Below are 18,721 nucleotides of genomic sequence, written 5' to 3' on the forward strand. Positions count from 1 at the left end.
CATATTTGTGCAAAAACAAATGAGTGAAGGAAGGAAGATGCAACATTTTAGGGGGCTCACTATGTTGTAATATCAGAAGAAACAGGAAATGCCAGTGGGTTGCTCTGGGTAGATGGCTTTTTCACACCCTCAGCATTTAAATTAATCTTAAGGTACTCAGCAGGATTCTGAAAACCTCCAGTCAGAATACTGATTGCAGAACTTGCACTATATGGGTGCAAGTTCACATATGATATTGTATTGACAATTCAAAAGGTAAGAACTGGAGAAACAATGTTTATATTTAAGATTCTGTTTTACTTCTACTAAAGAATATACAAAATATGAAAAATGAAGGATAACGCATCAAAACAGAATTGATTACAAAGGGCTTTATATGAAAAACAATTTCAAGGAGTTTAGTTTTCAGTTCAGTACAGCTTTTCTCAAGCTGCCCAGAATTAGGTGAGGTCCAGTGTTGCCTCAAACATGGATTCCCAGATGTCGACTACAACTTCCATAATCCCCAAGCAAAAGCCATTGCAGCTGGGATTTCTGGGAGTTGTAGTCAACAACATCCGGGGATCCCTGTCAGAGTGAACACTGGTGAGGTCTCCCAGACATCTTAATATCCATTTGGGTTTTATATTCATTCTAAAAATTTCTCATAATTATATGAGAAAAATCATAACTAAAATACATCAGCCTGTAAAAATATACTCTTTCCTTTTCAGGGAAAACCAATCTAGCCTTGTTTACATCCTCGCTTTGATTTATTGTTATTCCAGCTCAGATATATGATTAATCCCTTTCACGTAGATATAAATTCCCTCACTAATCATTACATTTGATGAACAGAAAATGGAGAAGTTGTTCCATGATTCACAGAAGGGCCTTCCACTCAACCATGTTTATGCTTGGCTCAGAGGAAATGGAGAAGTTGCTCCATGACAGATGCATCAATCAGCATTGTGCATAGCTTGCCTCGACAGAAAGTAGAGAAGTCATTTACTGACTGACAGAAGGGTTAGTCAATAAGTGCCTTGCAAATCCAGCATCTCCATAAACAGAAAAAAGACTGCAGTTTGTTTATATATCTCTGTCTTGGCCCTCTGGAATGTCTCAAGAAGAGAGTGTCAGGTGGGATTTATAATACACAGAAAAGAAAGGACAAAGCTTCTCTCCAGAGAATGAGGCTGCTGAATACATGTAGATCAGGGCTGTTGAATCAGCGTCAAAGAAGGCCACCTGTCTCCCTTCATAGTTCAGAGTCAACCGGATCCTCTTGGGCTTCCCACTCAGAGACAGAGGAGGTAGAGTTGGATTAGGGAGGCTGAAGGGCCGGTACTGACCTTCCCACTTCTCCACAGCCCAGATGCCTTCCTCAGGACCATTTTCAAACTTGTATTTTCTCCTCACAGATTTTCTGGCAACCCCCACTGCCCATTCTTCCTCACTCCCCACACTGACTTCCCAGCAATGTCTGCCTGCTGTGAATTCCTTACATCCTAACACACAGGGCGACATGTTGAATCTCTCAGGATTGTTGGGTAGGTCTTGCCTTTTATCTCCCCATTTCACGCTTTTATGATCCTCAGACAGGATGAGTCGAGGGTGAGCTGTGTCTGGATCCAGGGTCACATTTGCTGTTTGGGATTTGGGGGAGATAAGTAAGAGAAGAAGAATCAGCTGAGAAAGATGGAGAAATCGACACTAGCTCCTGAAGAGCTGATGTCACTATTTGTGCCCCTGACTCATTGCAAACTTCAACCCAGCTGCCTGGAGCTTCCCTCGCCAAGTGGATCTCCAACCTATTCTACCAAATTGCCCGCATGAATGAGTCATTCTGCTAATTAGGAACATAGGAGCATAAGAAGCTGCCATATACTGAGTCAGACCATAGGTCCATCTCGCTCAGTATTGTCTACACAGACTGGTAGCAGCTTCTCCAAGGTTGCAGGCAGGAATCTCTCAGCCCTATCTTGGAGACGCCAGGGAAGGAACCCGGAACCTAGATGCTCTACCCAGAGTGGCTCCATCCCCTACGGGGAATATTTTACAGTGCTCATACACAGAGGCGTAACTAGGGAAAACGGCGCCCGGGGCAAGCACTGAAATTGCCCCCCCCGCCGCGCCCTCCCCCGCTGCCACCCCCCCAGCATACATCTGACTGACACACATGTGTTTTTTCCTCACAACAACCCTGTGAAGTTGGCTTGCATCTCAAACAACAGAATTATGATGCAATGCTGATACACACCACATTATACTTAGGTTTTTCCTCACAAGCAACAACCCTGTGGAGTTGGCTTGTATCTCAAACAACAGAATTATGATGCAATGATGATACACACCACATTATACTTAGGTTTTTTCTCACAAGCAACAACCCTGTGGAGTTGGCCTGTATCTCAAACAACAGAATTATGATGCAATGATGATACACACCACATTATACTTGGGTTTTTCCTGACAAGCAAGAGACAATCTCCAAAGGTCCTGGCATATAACCCCCTCCCCCATTTTTCTTGCCAAACTTTGTGTCTTTAGCAGGATACCACAGGCACTTGTTAAAGCTAACACTGCAGGTTTTTCTGAGATGGAGCTATTATAGGAGCACTTCAGCGTAAACTGAGATCACAAGGCAAGCTTTCACAGTGCAAAAACGAGCATGCCAGCAAGCAGAACTCATGGTAAAACTCTCTTGAAACACCTTGTAACAATGCACAGGCAGCTATGCTACACTGCTTGAGTCAACTCACACTGTTGTACTACCCAGGCTGTGGGAATTGACTCTCAGTTCCATATACATGCATGCATTTAAGATTGAGTGCCAAAGAATCTTTATGATTGTTTTTCTTTCTTTTGGGGCGGAGAGAGGAGCGTATAATGCAAACATTAACACCTGTTAGGCACCTGAGAACCATAGTTGGGCAGCTAAATAAAAGCCTGATTCTTTAATATGTTTTTTCCCCACATGTGGCTTCTGTAGTTTTTGCAACTCATTCAATTTCTCACCCTGACACTTGGTCTGCTGCTTCCACCCGCCCGCCGCTGAATCCTTTCTTCCGTGCGGGTGTCCGTGTGTGTCCTCGTCGTCCTGCCTGTGCCTGCTGCAGTGCAGCCCCAGCCCCAGCAACCACGCTTTTCTCCGCGACGGCGACCACGCCACCACGTGCAGGCGAACAGAGGAGGACGGACGCACCGCACACATGTGCAGCGCGACACGGCATGCCGGCCGAGTCGCGCATGCGTGCGTCACTGACTAGAGACCCTCTGGCTGGCAAGCCACTAGAGGGCCTCTTTCTGGCTGTTCCAGACTAAGCGAGCGACGGAGCGAGCGAGCCTCAGCCAAGGGCAGGCGCAGTGAGCAGCATGAAAGGCGCCCGCCGCCAAGCCAGGCCACTGACTGGCCGCAAGCAAAGCAATGGGGGGGCACGGGCGGGCAGGCGCAGTGAGCAGCATGAAAGGCGCCCGCCGCGGCGCCCGCCGCCACCAAGCCAGGCCACTGACTGGCCGCCAGCAAAGCAATGGGGGGGGCGCGGGCGGTGCGGAAGGGACCGCTCGTGGGGGAGGGGGTGCCAACGCGCTCCCTTGACTGCTGCAGTGCTGCTGCACTGAGCAGGAGAAATTTGTATTAAAAAATTTTTTTAAAAAATGTTTGGTCATGGTGGCGCCCCCCATGTGACCCAAAAAGATGGCGCCTGGGGCATGTGCCCCCCCTGCCCCCCTATAGTTACGCCTCTGCTCATACATCAAGTCTCCAATTCATATGTAACCAGGGCAGACCCTGCTTCGCTAAGGGGACAAGTCATGCTTGCTAGCACAAGACCAGCTCTCTTCCCTACTCCAATTCCCCAATCAGAGAGTATATTTTGATTCTCTTCTAATAAATTTTGAATATTTTGGATTGAAAGCCTGTCTTCTCCCCCATTCATATTGCTCCCACACTTATGTACAGGTTAGCCTTTGGTCCAAAGATCCCTTAGCAAGATACGAGAGTGTGGCCCATGTGTCATAACAAGGGATCAGTGTGAGAGCTGATCCAGCCAGGATTCAACTTCCATATATGTATGTGAAGTTACCGAGCTGGGTTCATGTTGCTAGAAAGAAAATTGCACCTGCCCCCACCTTAAAAAAAGTAAATAGAGGTTCCACCCACTAGTTCCCTTCTCTTCCTGCCCAGAAGTGACATGACATACATGGAATGGTAGACAACGAAGGCAAGAGAATACAGAACATAAGAACAGCCCTGCTGGATCAGGCACAAGGCCCATCTAGTCCAGTATCCTGTTTCACACAGTGGCCCACCAGATGCCTCTGGGGAGCCCGCAGGCAAGAGGTACAGTATGTACATGCCCTCTCTCCTACTGTTGCTCCCCTGCAACTGGTATTGAGAGGCATCGTGCCTCTGAGGCTGGAGATGGCCCACAGCCACCAGACTAGTAGGCATTGATAGACCTGTCCGCCATGAATCTGTCTAAGCCCCTTTTAAAGCCAGCCAAGCTGGTGGCCATCACCACATCCTATGGCAAAGAATCCCGTAGATTTGTTGTTGTTGTTTATTCTATTTCTATACCGCCCTTCCAAAAATGGCTCAGGGCGGTTTACACAGAGAAATAACAAATAAATAAGATAGATCCCTGTCTCCAAAGGGCTCACAATCTAAAAAGAAACACACAAGATAGACACCAGCAACAGTCACTGGAGGTACTGTGCTGGGGGTGGATAGGGCCAGTTACTCTCCTACTGCTAAATAAAGAGAATCGCCACATTAAAAGGTGCCTCTTTGCCAAGTTAGCAGGGGATTGTGTGCTGTGTGAAAAAGTACTTCCTCTTGTCGGTCCTAAATTTCCCAACCTTCAGTTTCATGGGTTGACCCCTGGTTCTAGTGTTGTGGGAGAGGGAGAAAAATTTCTCTCTCTCTACCCTCTCCACTCTATGCATAATTGTATGCATTTCGATCACGTCTCCCCTTAATCTTCTCTTTTCTAAGGTAAAGAGCCCCAGATGCTGTAGCCTAGACTCATAAGGAAGGTGCTCCAAGGTGCTTCTGTGCCTTTTCCAGTTCTACAATATCTTTCTTAAAATACAGTGACCAAAGCTGTATGCAGTACTCCAAATGTGGCCACACCATAGATTTGTATAAGGGAATTATAATATTAGCATTTTTATTTCCAGTCCCCTTCCTAATGATTCCTAGCATGGAATTAGCTTTTTTCATAGCTGCCGCGCACTGAGATGACACTTTGAATGAGCTGTCCACCATGACCCCAAGATCCCTCTCCTGGTCAGTCACCGACAGCTCAGATCCCATCAGCATATATGTGAAGTTGGTGGTTTTTGCCCCAATGTGCATCACTTTACACGTGCTTACATTGAACCACATTTGCCATTTTGTCCCCCAGTTCCCCAGTTTGGAGAGATCTTTTTGGAGTTCCTCACAATCCGTTATGGATTTCACTACCCTAAATAGTTTAGTATCATCTGCAAATGTGGCCACTTCACTGGTCACCCCAACTTCTAGATCGTTTATGAACAAGTTAAAGAGCACTGGTCCCAGTACCGATCCTTGGGGGACCCCACTTCCTACCTAACTCCATTGTTAAAACTGTCCATTTATTCCTACTCTCTTCTCCTGAGAAAGAGGATGATTGTACATCCCATTTTCCTTCCCTGAACTGTAAAAGTATGAGAGGAGGAGAAAAACCTATATCTATTTACCCTCTCCACACCGCATAATTTTATAAACAACTCAGACACAGGTAATCTTTTTGTCCTTGGTGAGTGCACATAGGGAGGCCAAAGGAGACAGCTCATCACCTCAGAGTTCATCATCTCACAGTTCTTTTCTGTTGACAGGAGAAACAGTTATGGACCAAGTGTTAAGAAACCAGAGCAGTTCACATGATTGACACTAGGGTCAGAGAGAAGCATCCAAGCCTAATCTGGGAGCTGGACAGACTCCCAATTTTCAATCGTGTGTTAGATAAAGGCAAGGTCAAAGATGGGGAGCTTGACCACCAGACGCCGGTCAAGCTCCAGCTGGCTAGAACAAGTTTCTTGCCTACCTCATTCAGAAGCTGTTGACAGAATTTAGGGAGGGTGAGCTTCTCCTACCCAGCTGGGGCGCGACTGATAATCAAGCTCCTTACCTCCAACCTTGTATTTATCTAACACAGGGCTGCTCAGGCCCTCCTGAGGATGTTGGCCTACAACTCCCATAATCCCTGGTTATTGGCCACAGTGGCTAGGGATTATGGGAGTTGTAGTCCAAAAACAGCTGGGATGGCCTAAGGAGCAGGCCTGATAACGCGTGATTTTTTTTTTTTTAAAGGAGCACATCCAGCTCCCAAATTAAGGTAGAAGGCTTCTCCTACTAATGACAATTGTGTGAACTAACCTATTGATTGGCGTAGGTAGGTAGGTAGGTGAATAAGTTTTTTTAAAAAAAATGGAACCAAAACATTCAACATAGACACAATAAAGATTTACAAATAATCTGAAGGAAAAGCCCTATCCTAATTCTCCACTGCCTAAATATCTGAAGATGATTCTCACCCACCTCAGGTGACCAGGCAAGTGCCCATTTACAAATCTGCCCTTGCTGAATGCCAAAGAAACAAGCCCTGAAAACTTTGTGACAGCCCCCATCCCTCTGTTACATTTGGTCCTCCCTCAGTTCCCAATTGTACCTTTCTGCAGCTGAAGTCCAGATAGTAGAGTGTCTGTGGAGGAAAGAGAACAGAGATTAAGCATCACACCATTGTTCTCATAAAAACCATCCCAACAAAAGAATGCCAACAGTAATACCATTATAATATCTATATTTTCATGTATTTCAAGTGAAAGATTGAGAAGATTAAAAAAAAACTCAAATGTGGGGGAAATCCTACCCCCAAAATCTGCTTGTAAATATTACTACCATACTACACCACTGCTGCAAATATATATTTTCCAAATCTGATTTCCCCCATTGTGCATTGACTTGTTGAATTTCAAAAATCAAAACAGTAAAATTTTCAAACTTTCTAAGCTGACATTTAACATTATTGTCTTAAATGGTTGCAAATCCCAATTTTAAACACGTTTGTTCAGAAATAAAAAGTGCTTATTGTACATGGGTTCATCGCAAGTCTAAGCCTATCCTCTCTAATAAAACTCTTGGTGTCTGTCCGTGGACGGACACCAAGCGCGCGTTCGTGACTCCCTGTTCTTTGCACCCAAAGCGGCAGTTCGGGAAGAGGCTTTGCACAGAGAGGAGCTCTGCTTGCGAGCTTCTCTCTGCCTCTTAAATTAAGGACTTTCTTCGGCCGACGGAAGTGAGCCAGGGTAAGGGGGACTCGGCAGCTGGGAGGGAGGGGCGGCGGCGGCCGCCGCGGGAGCAATTTTTTTTAAAGTTACATGGCCTCCGCTCCGCCCCCGGTCCCGGCCTCCGTCTCCCCGGCCTGGCGGGGGCAAGTGCCTGGGCCGATTTGGCCCTTAAACGTAGGAGGGGGGGACACAAAGGAGCTGGGAGGGCGGCCGCACGGCGGAGGGAGGGGGAATGGCGGCGGGGGGCCAGGAGCGCCGTTACTAGCGCCCGTTATTCAACGGGCCGAAATTCACTTGTTGTTATTAAAGTGCAATGAAATTAACATAGGACGCAGCCTTATACAGAATCAGACCATTGGCCCATCTAGCTCAGGGATGCCCAACTTCAGCCCTATTGCGGATGTTGGCCTACAACTCCCATAATCCCTGACTATAGGCCACTGTATTTATCTAACACAGGGCTGCTCAGGCCTTCCTGAGGATGTTGGCCTACAACTCCCATAATCCCTGGTTATTGGCCACTGTGGGGATTATGGGAGTTGTAGTCCAAAAACAGCTGAGGGGGCCAAAGTTGAGCAGGCTTGATCTAGGTCAATATTGTCTACACTGACTGGCAGCAGCTCTCCAAAGTTTCAGGCAGGAGTATCTCCCAGTCCTACATGGAGATGCCAGGAGCTGAACCCGGGGACCTTCTGCGTGCTAAGCAGATGCTCTGCTATTGATCTTACAATCCCATCCTCATAACCAAGATTTGGTGTCAAGCCCTATTTAAAGGTGAAGAAGCAATGAGGGGAAGGAACAAGGATAATGCCAGAGGCCCCTAAAGAGGCACAGCCAACATAAGCCATTATATAGCCTCAGGGGCTGATGCAGTTGTTCCCAGAGGTGACAGGGGAGAAGGAACAGAAATTCCCCTACTCCCTACAATCCTACTGAAAGCATCACAACTACTTAATGTCAGTATCAAATCCTTGTAGATAGTCTACATCTACATTACCTTGAAATGGCTTCATGACACCCTCCAGGAAAGGATTTATATCACAGAATTCCCAGATCTTCCATTTCAGAGCAGGAGAAAAAACCACAGGATTTTTAAATGCCTCCTTTGTCTGACACCTAGTGAAGAAGAAAAATGAAAAGCTTCCAGAATTACTGAGTGGGGCAAAATAAACTAACAGGGAAGAAGGAAAGAACAGAGCGAGGAAGTGGAACAGCGATGTCTTGGGGAGCAGATTCGAATACGGTGGACTTTTATATACCGCTTTTTTAACAAAAGTTCCCAAAGCAGTTTGCATAGATATTAAGTAAGTAATTAAATAAAATGGCTCCTTGTCCCAAAGGGCTCACAGTCTAAAAGAGAAATATAAGATAAGACACCAGCAACAGCCACTGGAGGAATGCTGTGCTGGGGATGGATAGGACAGGTTGCTCTCCCCTACTAAATAAAGAATCACCACTTTTAAAAGGTGCCTCATTGCTCAGTTAGCAGGGGACATTTTTATTATCTCAAAATGTCCATTAAGACCTCAGAGCAGGCATCTGATGACCAAACTAGACAGTACAGGTCGAGTATCACTTATCCCGCCTGTTTGGGACCAGATAAATTCAAGATTTTGGAATTGTCCATAAATACATACAGTAAGGCAGAACTCTCGCAACAGCGCACAAGAGTTCCAGCGGCAAAAAACAATGGTGGCGGTGATAAGGCAGCAGGTCAGCGGTGAGGAGGTGGGCAAGCAGAGGAGGCTAGCGGAGGAGGCGGGAGAAGCTGGGGCGGCCCGGCCTGGCCTTGAGGGAGGTGGTAAGACGGCCTTCCTGAGGAAGGCAGCTTGACTGCATTTTTAAAGTAAGCTGAGGCTTTTTTGATTTTTTTTACGGTGTGGTGTCCGGATTTTAGAGCATTGCAGATTTTGGATGTCCAGATAAGGGGTACTCGACCCATATAATGTTTCGTTAAAGAAGAAACATTGCATGGCATTTGTGTGCTCAGAGTTTCCCCACTCATAGTTCACTTCATTGGTTGCCATTTTAGGAAACACATAAAATTTGTATGCACTATTGTCAGATCATATTTTTTGAGGAGAGCTGGTTTTGTGGTAGCATGCATAAATTGTCCCCTTTGCTAAGCAGGGTACACCCTGCTTTGCATTTGAATGGGAGACTACATGTGAGCAGGGTAAGAGATTCCTCTTAGGAGAAGGGCCCGCTCTGGGAAGAGCATCTGCATGCTTGCATGCAGAAGGTTCCAAGTTCCCTCCCTCCCTGGCATCTCCAAGATAGGGCTGGGAGAGACTCCTGCCTGCAACCTTGGAGAAGCTGATGCCAGTCTGTGTAGACAATTCTAAGCTAGATGGACCAATGGTCTGACTCAGTAGAAGGCAGCTTCCTATGCTCCTATGTTCCTAGGAAGATGTGAAGAAGAGAGGCAGGCTTGCTACCATCTCTTCCTCAGAGCATCTAATCTGAGTCTGAGTGCTTGCTTAAAGTGATATGTAGTGGCAGGAACATCTCTGCTTCTTTCAGAAGTCTCAGAGATGCTCCAGGGCAAGAATCACATAATTGCACATGATTGGATGGGGCAGTCATGGCGTTTGACATGACCCAAGTGGCCCAATCCAGATGCTACCAAAATAACTTTTCTGTCTCTAGTTCTGTGAGGCCAGTTATTGAGACTGTTTTGTTTGACTGGCACTTAGGAAATCTCAAACTTTGTTCTTGTGCTGCTGGGACGCAGACAGAAGGAAAGTTTGAGGAGCAACTCCTCACTTAATTATTTTTTAATGTTATTTTTTGTGTGGAAGGAAAGACACTTTTGTGCGGGGAGATGTGGAGTTTTAAGTTTTGCTGAGAGTTCTGTAAAATGTGAGAAACTAACTCCTCAAATGCATAGGGGTGGGTCTGCACCCCTGTTGTGCTAGGAGACAGCCAACTTTGACAATGTTTGTTCTTGACCTGAGCGCTTTCCAGATGGTAAACTTAAAATTGCTATGCAATGAATAGGCTTGGTGTGTGTACGTACGATCTAGATTTTGACACTGTCTTGCATAGGGGAACGTTCACAAAGCCACAGCCTGAATGGGATCCTTGACATTTCAAGCTTAAATTGCTGTAAGTGCATGAGAGAAAAATAGCTGGGTTGTGTGTTTTTTTGCAGGCTTGCTCTGTTTCCCCACTATCTCTGCCTCTCCGCTTCCCAACATGCCCTCTCCCTCCTTGTGGTGTGTAGTATTTCTCTCTCTCGCCCCCCTTTCTCTGTCTCATTCTCTGATGGATCCCCACCCCTACTGCAACTCCCCAGCTTTGCAATCTCCCTCCCCGATTTGCCTCACATGGCGGGGGTGGTGGTGGTGTTTCCTCTCGTCCTCCTTTATCTTGCTCTCTGCCTCTCTCCCTACCCCTGAAAAAATATCACAAACCACTTTTGAAACTCAGAATGCGCTATTACCAGGGAGTTACTAGTAAGTTACTAGTAACTTAGCACTAGTGACAGCGAGGAAGCGTGCTGGACAGCAGGTTCCCAGAGGACTGGTGGTGCCCATGCGCAAATTCACCGCAAGGGCGGGGGAAGGAGGCGAGAGGAAGCTGTCCGTCACCCACACCGGCTCCTCTCACTCTCTCCAAGGAAGTAGTATTAAATCCCATGGCGGCTTCAAAATGTTGGAGTAAAAGTTGTGGGACTACTTTCTCCCGCAGTCTGGGCACACAATCCAGAGCTTTAATAAGGGCAAGTGCGTGATTTTCTATCAACCAGACTGAAGGTTTCCCCCTTGTTTGGTCAGGAAAGGAGACTTCAGTAACTTTTCCCAAATGAATGTGATTGCCCAGTACTGTAAAAGAACAATTGAGCCATTGCCTCTTTTGGTAAAGGGAGGGGAGACATTTCTAATGGTGCATATGTATAGTTCCTTGAGAATCTTATAGCAGAATACATGCACTCTCTGTTCCATTGCCAACTAAAAGAAATATTTATTTTGCTATGCGAAGGGTCAGGCCATGTGATCTTTATGGGAAAAGATCTGCTAAGGCAGAGAAGCCACTGATAGCAAATGGACGTTTCCTAGCATTCTCCTGTTCTCAACTGCTGGACCATTTAGAAAATCTTCATTTATCACACAGATCCTTTCCAGCTTCATAAAGGGAAGTGTGTGGAATCCACTTACCTCTGCAAGGTGTTTTCAATATCCTAGAGGAAAGAGAAATAAGGAGACAGGTCTAATTTTATTCACATGCAATTCCCAAACAGATTTTTTTTTTTAAGTGAAGCTTCATATACACAGAATAGAGTTCTCACTCCCAGAGCCTTTTCTCACGATCGGGAGAAAGGGCTCAAAAGGGGTGAGGCGAGGAAGCCTCAAAATGCTTACCCCCGCCCCCCGCAGATGATCTCCCTGTCATTGCTGGGTGGCAGATCACCCATCCAGATGACTGCCGGCTGTTCCTGGCAGCACAGAGTTCACGGTGCATGCATTGTGGGGTTTCCCCCAATGCCAGCCAGAAGGTTGCTGGTGTGTGGATACCATGCAGCACTGACACACAATTAGCCTGGATTAAGGGCGCCCTTGTGCCCCTAACCTTGACTAAGTAGCAGGCTCACTAAGTGAGTTAAATGCCGCACTGCTGCTAGGAGCTGCTAGGTTTACACATGCAGCAAAGATTGGGCTTAGGCAGCCAAACCCAGTCTTTGCTGCACTTTTGAACAGCTTCCCTGACTGCCAGCTTGCCTTGCAAGGAATATTGCTCCAACATTCACCTGTGGCCATTCCTCATGCTCCATCAGTAAGCTTCCTATACTGAATGCCTTAGGATGTAGAGCCCTGGTCAGGAGCTCTTTAGAACTCAGGCCATATTTTCATTTGAGGAAGCAAGGAAGCAGTATTGTTCCCATGCAGCAGAGAAGGAGACTTTGCTCTGGGTTAACGTCAACAGCATTAACAGATCCTTCCCAGTGCGTTAATCTAGAGTAGAGTTCATTGCTCAGAGACAGAGAGAGCTGAGCTCTTTCTTCATTCCCAGATATGAGCATCATGAGTTAAGATATGCAAATAGGAGTGAGAAATTTAAAAAAATTAAATTACCTGAGATGTGTTGCAAAATTTATGGAAAGGGGGGTGGGGAAAGAATCTGTTGACTTTAGTGACTGAGATGTACTCCTCCAACAAGGAGAAATCGTAGTTCTTGGCAGTGGATCTGTGGTTTTATCCTCTCCTGCCCCTTTTGCACTCCAATTGTAGCAGATTCACCCATGGAAACTTGTTTCCATGCACAGATCACTGTTGTTGAATTACTGCTTCGGGTATGGGCTAGCTTTGTGGAGAGTAGACTGATTTCTGTGTGTGTTGGTAGGACTCTAGTAGCAACAGAAGTTATTGAGGATGCTATCCTCAGCTAAAGGCAAAGGGCCCTCAAAACACAAACATGGGGTGGGTTATACATACAAGTGTGCCTTGCTAGACCTTAATGACCTTTTGAATACATGCCAGATATCTCCTCCCCGCCCCCCATTATAAATTTGCAGACGTGAAAATACTTGCGTGCTTGTCTCAGGTAATTGGCTGACATTCTGACTAATACAGCAAGGGCACAATTATAACTGTCTCCTAGCAACAGGAAGCTGCTTGTAACAAAGCTGGAGGCTTTCCCACTTCATAAGAACATAGGAAGCTGCCATATACTGAGTCAGCCCATTGGTCCAACTAGATCAGTATTGTCTACACAGACTGGCAGCGGCTTCTCCAAGCTTGCAGGCAGGAATCTCTCTCTGCCCTATCTTGGAGATGCCAGGGAGGGAACTTGGAACCTCCTGGCCTAACCTGAAGGAGTTCACTTGCTGGCTGCAGGCACTTCTCCTCCATCTCCTGGATCATCTTTTCAAGAGAGGAGAGCTCCTCAGAGAGCCTGCTCAGGTGCTCATCCCGTCTTCTTGAAATCTCCTTCTCCACCTCTTCCATCTGGGTCAGCAGGAGTTTCTCTTGTTCTTCCAGAAACTGGTGCAGTTGTTTAAACTCAGCCACTGTCTTTTGCCTCTCTGCTTCTGTTTGGTTCTGCAAAATGGAGTTGGAAAGAAGTGGTAAGCAGCAGGCCAATGCCAGGAATTTGGTGAATGTAGCATCACCAAGAAGCAGGTGAGTAGAATCCTGTAAGAAAGGCGGTTCTGACTTTTGACATCAACATTCAGGAGGGAATGTTGGTGTGTTTGGTCAGCACCCCAATGTTAGGGATGCTGTTTGTGGGGGAATTAGCTCTTAAGGGGGTCAGTTCCACCAGTTTTAATTTGTGCAAATGATTGGACTCAAGAAATGTCTGGACTGAGACAAGGTCTATGTTTTTTTTTTAAAAAGATATTTATTTTAGGAGTGAGTACAGAAAAGAGCATGTGGTTAAAGCAATCTTACTATCAAAAATACGTTTAACTGCAATGAGGTGTTTTAGCTTAAGTTCCTAATTGTGCAAGTTCCCAGGTGGGCAAGAGAAAGAGGCTTGCGAGAGAGATGGGGATGGGGAGTTGCTTAGATCTATGAAGGGGACAGAGGGGGCCCAGTTGTAGGGCATACATTTACCTTCACCTGATCTGGACGATGGGACCTCAGGACTCCAGGGAGGGCTGCAGAGTCTCATCTCTCTCTCGCCCTCACTCTCCCCCTCCCTCCCTCCCTATTCATTATGTAGCTGATAGATAAGATAGGTCTTTTCTATCTCAAATGTACTTTACTAATAAACCAGTTTAGTTTAGATTCTACAGTGATTATAGGAACATAGGCAGCTGCTATATACCGAGTTAGGCCATCGGTCCATCTAGTTCAGTATTGTCTGCACAGACTGGCAGCAGCTTCTCCAAGGTTGGGCTGTCTATCCTTCAGCAAACCATTTTTGTTTTGTCTCCTCCATTTTGAGAGTAGACAAAGCATGGAAGCTTAGGAACATAGGAAGCTGCCTTCAACTGAGTCAGACCATTGGTCTATCTAGCTCAGTATTGTTTTCACAGATTGGCAGTGGCTTCTCCAAAGTTGCAGGCAAGAATCTCTCTCAGCCTTATCTTGGAGAAGCCAGGGAGGGAACTTGGAACCTAGATGCACTTCCCAAAGTGGCCCCATTCCCTAAGGGGATTATCTCACAGTGTTCACACATGTAGTCTCCCATCCAAATGCAAACCTGGGTGGGCCCTGCTTAGGAAAGGGGACAAGTCATGCTTTCTACCAAAAGCACAGCCCTCCTCCCAGCTAATTGCTGAAGAGGAGAGAGAGAGAGCATGAATTCATGTGATGAATTCCAGCTGTTATGATGCCTGCTGTCTGCCTCGGGCTGGCATGTCACTGCTTGGCATGCCACTTTGGGCCCACATACCATAGGTCGTTGACCCCTATTCTAGACTATAGTGTTTCTCTGCTCTTCCCTGCAGTAGTCATACTTACAAAGAGTTCTTGGCTGTCTTCTGTAACATCTGCTTTATATGAAAAAAGTGCTTCTCTCTCTTTCTTCAGAAATGTAAGACAACTGTGGATCTGATCCTGAAGAGAAAGCAAAAGGTTTACTATATACACAGCTTAAAATGCTGCAACAGACAAGATTTGTTTCCTAGGGCCTTGGGCAGCCTCCTAAGTGCTTTCCTTATAGAAAAGTGTTTGCTTTATATAATTGTTTTCCTTTCCCCATTAGCCTACAAATAGACTGAATTGTTTACTAGATCCCGTTGAAATCTGGGGAGTAACCCTCCTATCACCCCCTGGACCCAAAACCTGCTTCAGGTGAACTGCTTTTGAACCGCTGTCATATTTAGCACAGGTTTCTCATATGGGACACAAAGCCTTCCCAGGACCCCATAAGCGGGGGTAGATGACCTTCAAGGTTCCTCCCAACAGTATCATTCTTTGTGGATGGCATGGGTTACAAGTTTAGTACTTGTTGTTATTACATGCAATGCTAGTTTCAGGTGCTGTAACGAACCCCAGAGTTCAGAGTTGGCTCAAGAGCTCTGGGTGTCCAAGAATTCAGCTCCCTTCCAAATGTTCTGAACAAAATCATCTGCGAGGAAAGCTGGTCTTGTGGTAGCAAGCATGACTTTTCCCTTTAGCTAAGCAGGGTCCACCCTGGTTGCATTTGAATGGGAGACTAGAAGTGTGAGCACTGAAAGATATTCCCCTTAGGGAATGGATGTTCCCCTGGCATCTCCAAGATAGGGCTGAGAGATTCCTGCCTGCAACCTTGGAGAAGCTGCTGCCAATCTGGGTAGACAATACTGAGCTAGATGGACCAATGGACTGACTCAGTATATGGCAGCTTCCTATGTTCCTGTGTTCCTATCTCATGTTTATCACTATGTGAATTTAGCAATTCAGGTACAAACTCAGTTTCTTTTCACAAAGGAGAACCAGTCCAGTCCAGACCCACATTTAGACATATAAGTCAAAACCCATTTAGGAGGAAGAACTTTAAGTCTGAAAGGAAACTTCTAAATTCTGATTTGCCAAGGACCTGGACTGTATCAGATATGGGAGGGACACGTCTTCTCATTGGACCAAGGACCTGTCCATCTCTGGGAAAGCGGGGAGCTTTCCCTCTCTTTATTATTTGTTTTGTATAAACTTTTGAACCCAGCTTAAGACAGATGTCACCAATTGCTATCCTCCAAACTGGTGTCCAAAAGCATCTCCAAAAGGAGATGGCATGGGGATTCATGCTCCTTCAGCAACGAGGTGTTAAGGATTCATGCTCCTTCATTCAAGATGCTCAGAACTCTTCTATAACTGTTGGTAAGGTAAACTCAGTGAGGCTATTCCCATGATCGGCGGAAAGCAGGGAAGCTTAGCCCGCTTCCCGTCACTCGTGGGAACTACCCTTCCAAGGCGGCTAGCCCACCTAGAACGCCCTCCCCTTAAATGAGGTTAACGGAGTGAGCGCTCCATTAACCTCACTTTTTTTTTTGCTTGTGTGTTGCCGCTGTGCACGGCAACACACGAGTAGACCCCTGACCAGGAGGCTGCAGCCAGCCTCCCGCGCTCGGGAGTCTCTCCAGGATGCCCTGTGCACTTGTGCAGGGCACCCTGGGACTTCCATGGACTGCGCGGCCCCCAATCCCTGTCCATGATGGGATCCGTGATGGAGCTGGCAATCGTGTGGGCAGCCAATCCGGCCACCCCAGGTCTGCCCTTTGATCGTCTGTGGGCCTGCTCTCCCCACTCTCCCCATGGGCTCTCCTAAGCCCGCTCTTCCCACAGGCCCGACAGAAGCTCTTCTCACTGATCTTCTCAGTATGTGAATGACTACCAGCTCAGTATGTATTTTCCCATCAAGGTCCAAAGTGATATTTTATTATGTATTTATTTATTCACTCATTCATTCATTTAAAATATATATACCCCACCCCTCCAGTACTCTACTGCTTGAGGTGGCTCACAACATTAATAAAATAGATACAATGTAAAATAGGACTAATAAAGTTAACCAAATTAAGTTAAACAAGTTTAAAGACCAGGCTAAAACCACAATTAAAATTATGTTTTTTAAAAAATCTTTTATTGGACCTAGAACTTGTCCATCCCTGAGAAACTGAAGAACTTGCCCTACCTTGTACTCTTGGGAAGCCTCCTCCCGAGGAATCACCTTGTGATTTTCATGTTCTCTGGATCTGTCACACACCACACAGATGAGAGTGCCATGGTCTTTGCAGAAGAGTTTCAGGCGTTCCTGGTGCTTCTCACAGACTCTCTCATTTCCTTCTGCCTCCTTCTTTCCCTGAAGACTGGAACTACTCTGAAAATTCCTGGCTATTTCTACAAAATTTGCCAGCTGACGATTTGGCTTGAATTTCCTTTCCTGAGTTCTTTCTTGACATTGAGGGCAGCAAGCTTCTGTCCCTGACACCCCCCACCACTGGGTCAGGCAGCCATGACAGAAACTGTGTCCACACTCTGTAATGGTCATTGGGTCCTTGAAATAATCCAGACAGATGGGACAAGTAATTTCATCACAGAGCTCCTTGATAGGGCTCCCGGTGGCCATGGCTGCTACACACTGAAAACAGAGCTACAGCTTTAGTTTCATATTCTCCTCAGGTAATAGGTGTTACCCTTCCAGGAAATAAGATTATCTTTTTAAAATCAGTGGCATACATTGGACATAGTTAATACCTCACTTAGAAAACCATAATAAAATAGTCAGATATAAGGAAGTTCCTACCAGCCCACTTTAGTTTCAAGCCGTACTGAAAAACTTCAGATGGCCTGGTTCATACAGTTCAAATCTAAGTTAAATGTGGGTTACTAACATTAGTGTGATTTTGTGAACCCATCCCAAAGTAGGAACTTCAGATCATCTCAGGTCACAAACCACCTGGGTGTAGATTTACATAATCACAATAATCTTGGTAAATGTTGCCAGCACTCATTAACATAACCTACATTAAATCTAGATTTAAATGATTGTGTGAACCAGGCCATTGAAAGCCAATGAATGAATCCCTCCAAGTAAACCCCTTTTGTTCAAATACTCTCTGCACACACTGGGGCCATTCACACAACCTACCGGATGGGCGGGTGGGGAGGAAGCTTCCCAAACCTTGCCTTCCCCCCAGACAATCATTGGTTGCTCATTGGGAGCACGCTCAGCGCAGAGCTTGCTCCCACGTGATCAGCGCTGCTCTGTGCGGTGCGGAGCAGTATAGATTGATCTTAGACCAGGACTCATTTTCCCAGCCTCTGTAAATCCCACAATGCACTGTGTGACACCCGTGATGCATGGATGGATTCCCCCAAGAGACAGGCGCTCTAGACGCCCCTCTCTATGTGTGCAGCTGGGCTGGAAGCTGCCTGTGCTTGCACACAAGCAGGTAGCCAAGGGCAAGGGAACACTCTCTCCCTTAACCTCAGCTAACAGCCAGGCTTAAAAGTTGGGCTAGGCAGCGCTGCCCCATCAGGATCAGGCCTGATCCCGGTGGGTCTCACACACAGCCTAGCCCAGGCTGGGCGTCCCTAGCCTAGGTTAGGCTGTGCATGAGAACAGCCTCACTGTATTACACACTGTGCAGTGTCCTGTGGGTGTTTTGGAAACCATGAGAACTGCTGTGTGCTCATAACAGAGTATCAACAACATTCACAAGAGCGCTCTTGTGCAACTGTGTGGACGTTCTTTATGAACATGCAGCAGCCCCCACAGTGCCCATATGGGACATTGCACAGTATGCGGGGGCATAACTACTATTAGGCAAGGGGAGGCAGCTGCCTGGGGGGCCCCCACGCCTCGAGGGGCCCCCCAGAGGCAAGTGTGTGTGTATCAGCGAGGGGCCCATTTTAAAATTTTGTCTCTGGGCCCACTCCGGCCTTGTTACTCCCCTGACAGTATGTAACCCACCTTTAGCTTCTATTCATACTGTGGAGAGGAAACGCCAAACACAGCTTCCCTGCATTCCACTCCAGTGCACATTCTTGGTGGGTCA

At 46.5% G+C, this 18,721-nt stretch overlaps 1 protein-coding gene across 3 annotated transcripts; it reads right to left on the bottom strand.

Moving 5' to 3' along the window:
• Positions 1–283: 283 nt before the first annotated feature.
• Positions 284–18,125, bottom strand: LOC128345162 (zinc finger protein RFP-like). Of its 3 annotated transcripts, XM_053296693.1 has the most exons (9): positions 16,855–18,125; positions 14,703–14,798; positions 13,104–13,334; positions 11,454–11,476; positions 10,313–10,399; positions 8,291–8,409; positions 6,675–6,707; positions 5,803–5,831; positions 1,493–1,625 (listed from the first exon to the last, which is right to left on the bottom strand). In XM_053296693.1, the coding sequence occupies exons 1-9, from the start codon at positions 17,287–17,289 to the stop codon at positions 1,617–1,619; spliced, it is 1,062 nt and encodes a 353-aa protein (XP_053152668.1). In that variant the 5' UTR covers positions 17,290–18,125; the 3' UTR covers positions 1,493–1,616. The 3 variants fall into 3 exon arrangements, with proteins under 3 accessions (XP_053152665.1, XP_053152666.1, XP_053152668.1); XM_053296690.1 differs by lacking the exon at positions 5,803–5,831 and having other exon boundaries at positions 284–1,625; positions 16,855–17,997; XM_053296691.1 differs by lacking the exons at positions 5,803–5,831; positions 10,313–10,399 and having other exon boundaries at positions 284–1,625; positions 16,855–17,995.
• Positions 18,126–18,721: the final 596 nt, after the last annotated feature.

This window comes from Hemicordylus capensis, chromosome 2 (genome assembly GCF_027244095.1).
Source record: "Hemicordylus capensis ecotype Gifberg chromosome 2, rHemCap1.1.pri, whole genome shotgun sequence".
NCBI lineage: Eukaryota > Metazoa > Chordata > Lepidosauria > Squamata > Cordylidae > Hemicordylus > Hemicordylus capensis.

Excerpts from the sequence above, each read along its gene's own strand:
- LOC128345162 (XM_053296690.1), bottom strand. The coding sequence starts at position 17,289 with ATGGCCACCGGGAGCCCTATCAAGGAGCTCTGTGATGAAATTACTTGT. Across the intron at positions 14,799-16,854 it reads AGGCTTCCCAAGAGTACAAG|GATCAGATCCACAGTTGTCT; the intron begins GTAGGGCAAGTT and ends CTTTCTCTTCAG. Across the intron at positions 11,477-13,103 it reads CAGCAAGTGAACTCCTTCAG|GATATTGAAAACACCTTGCA; the intron begins GTTAGGCCAGGA and ends TCTTTCCTCTAG.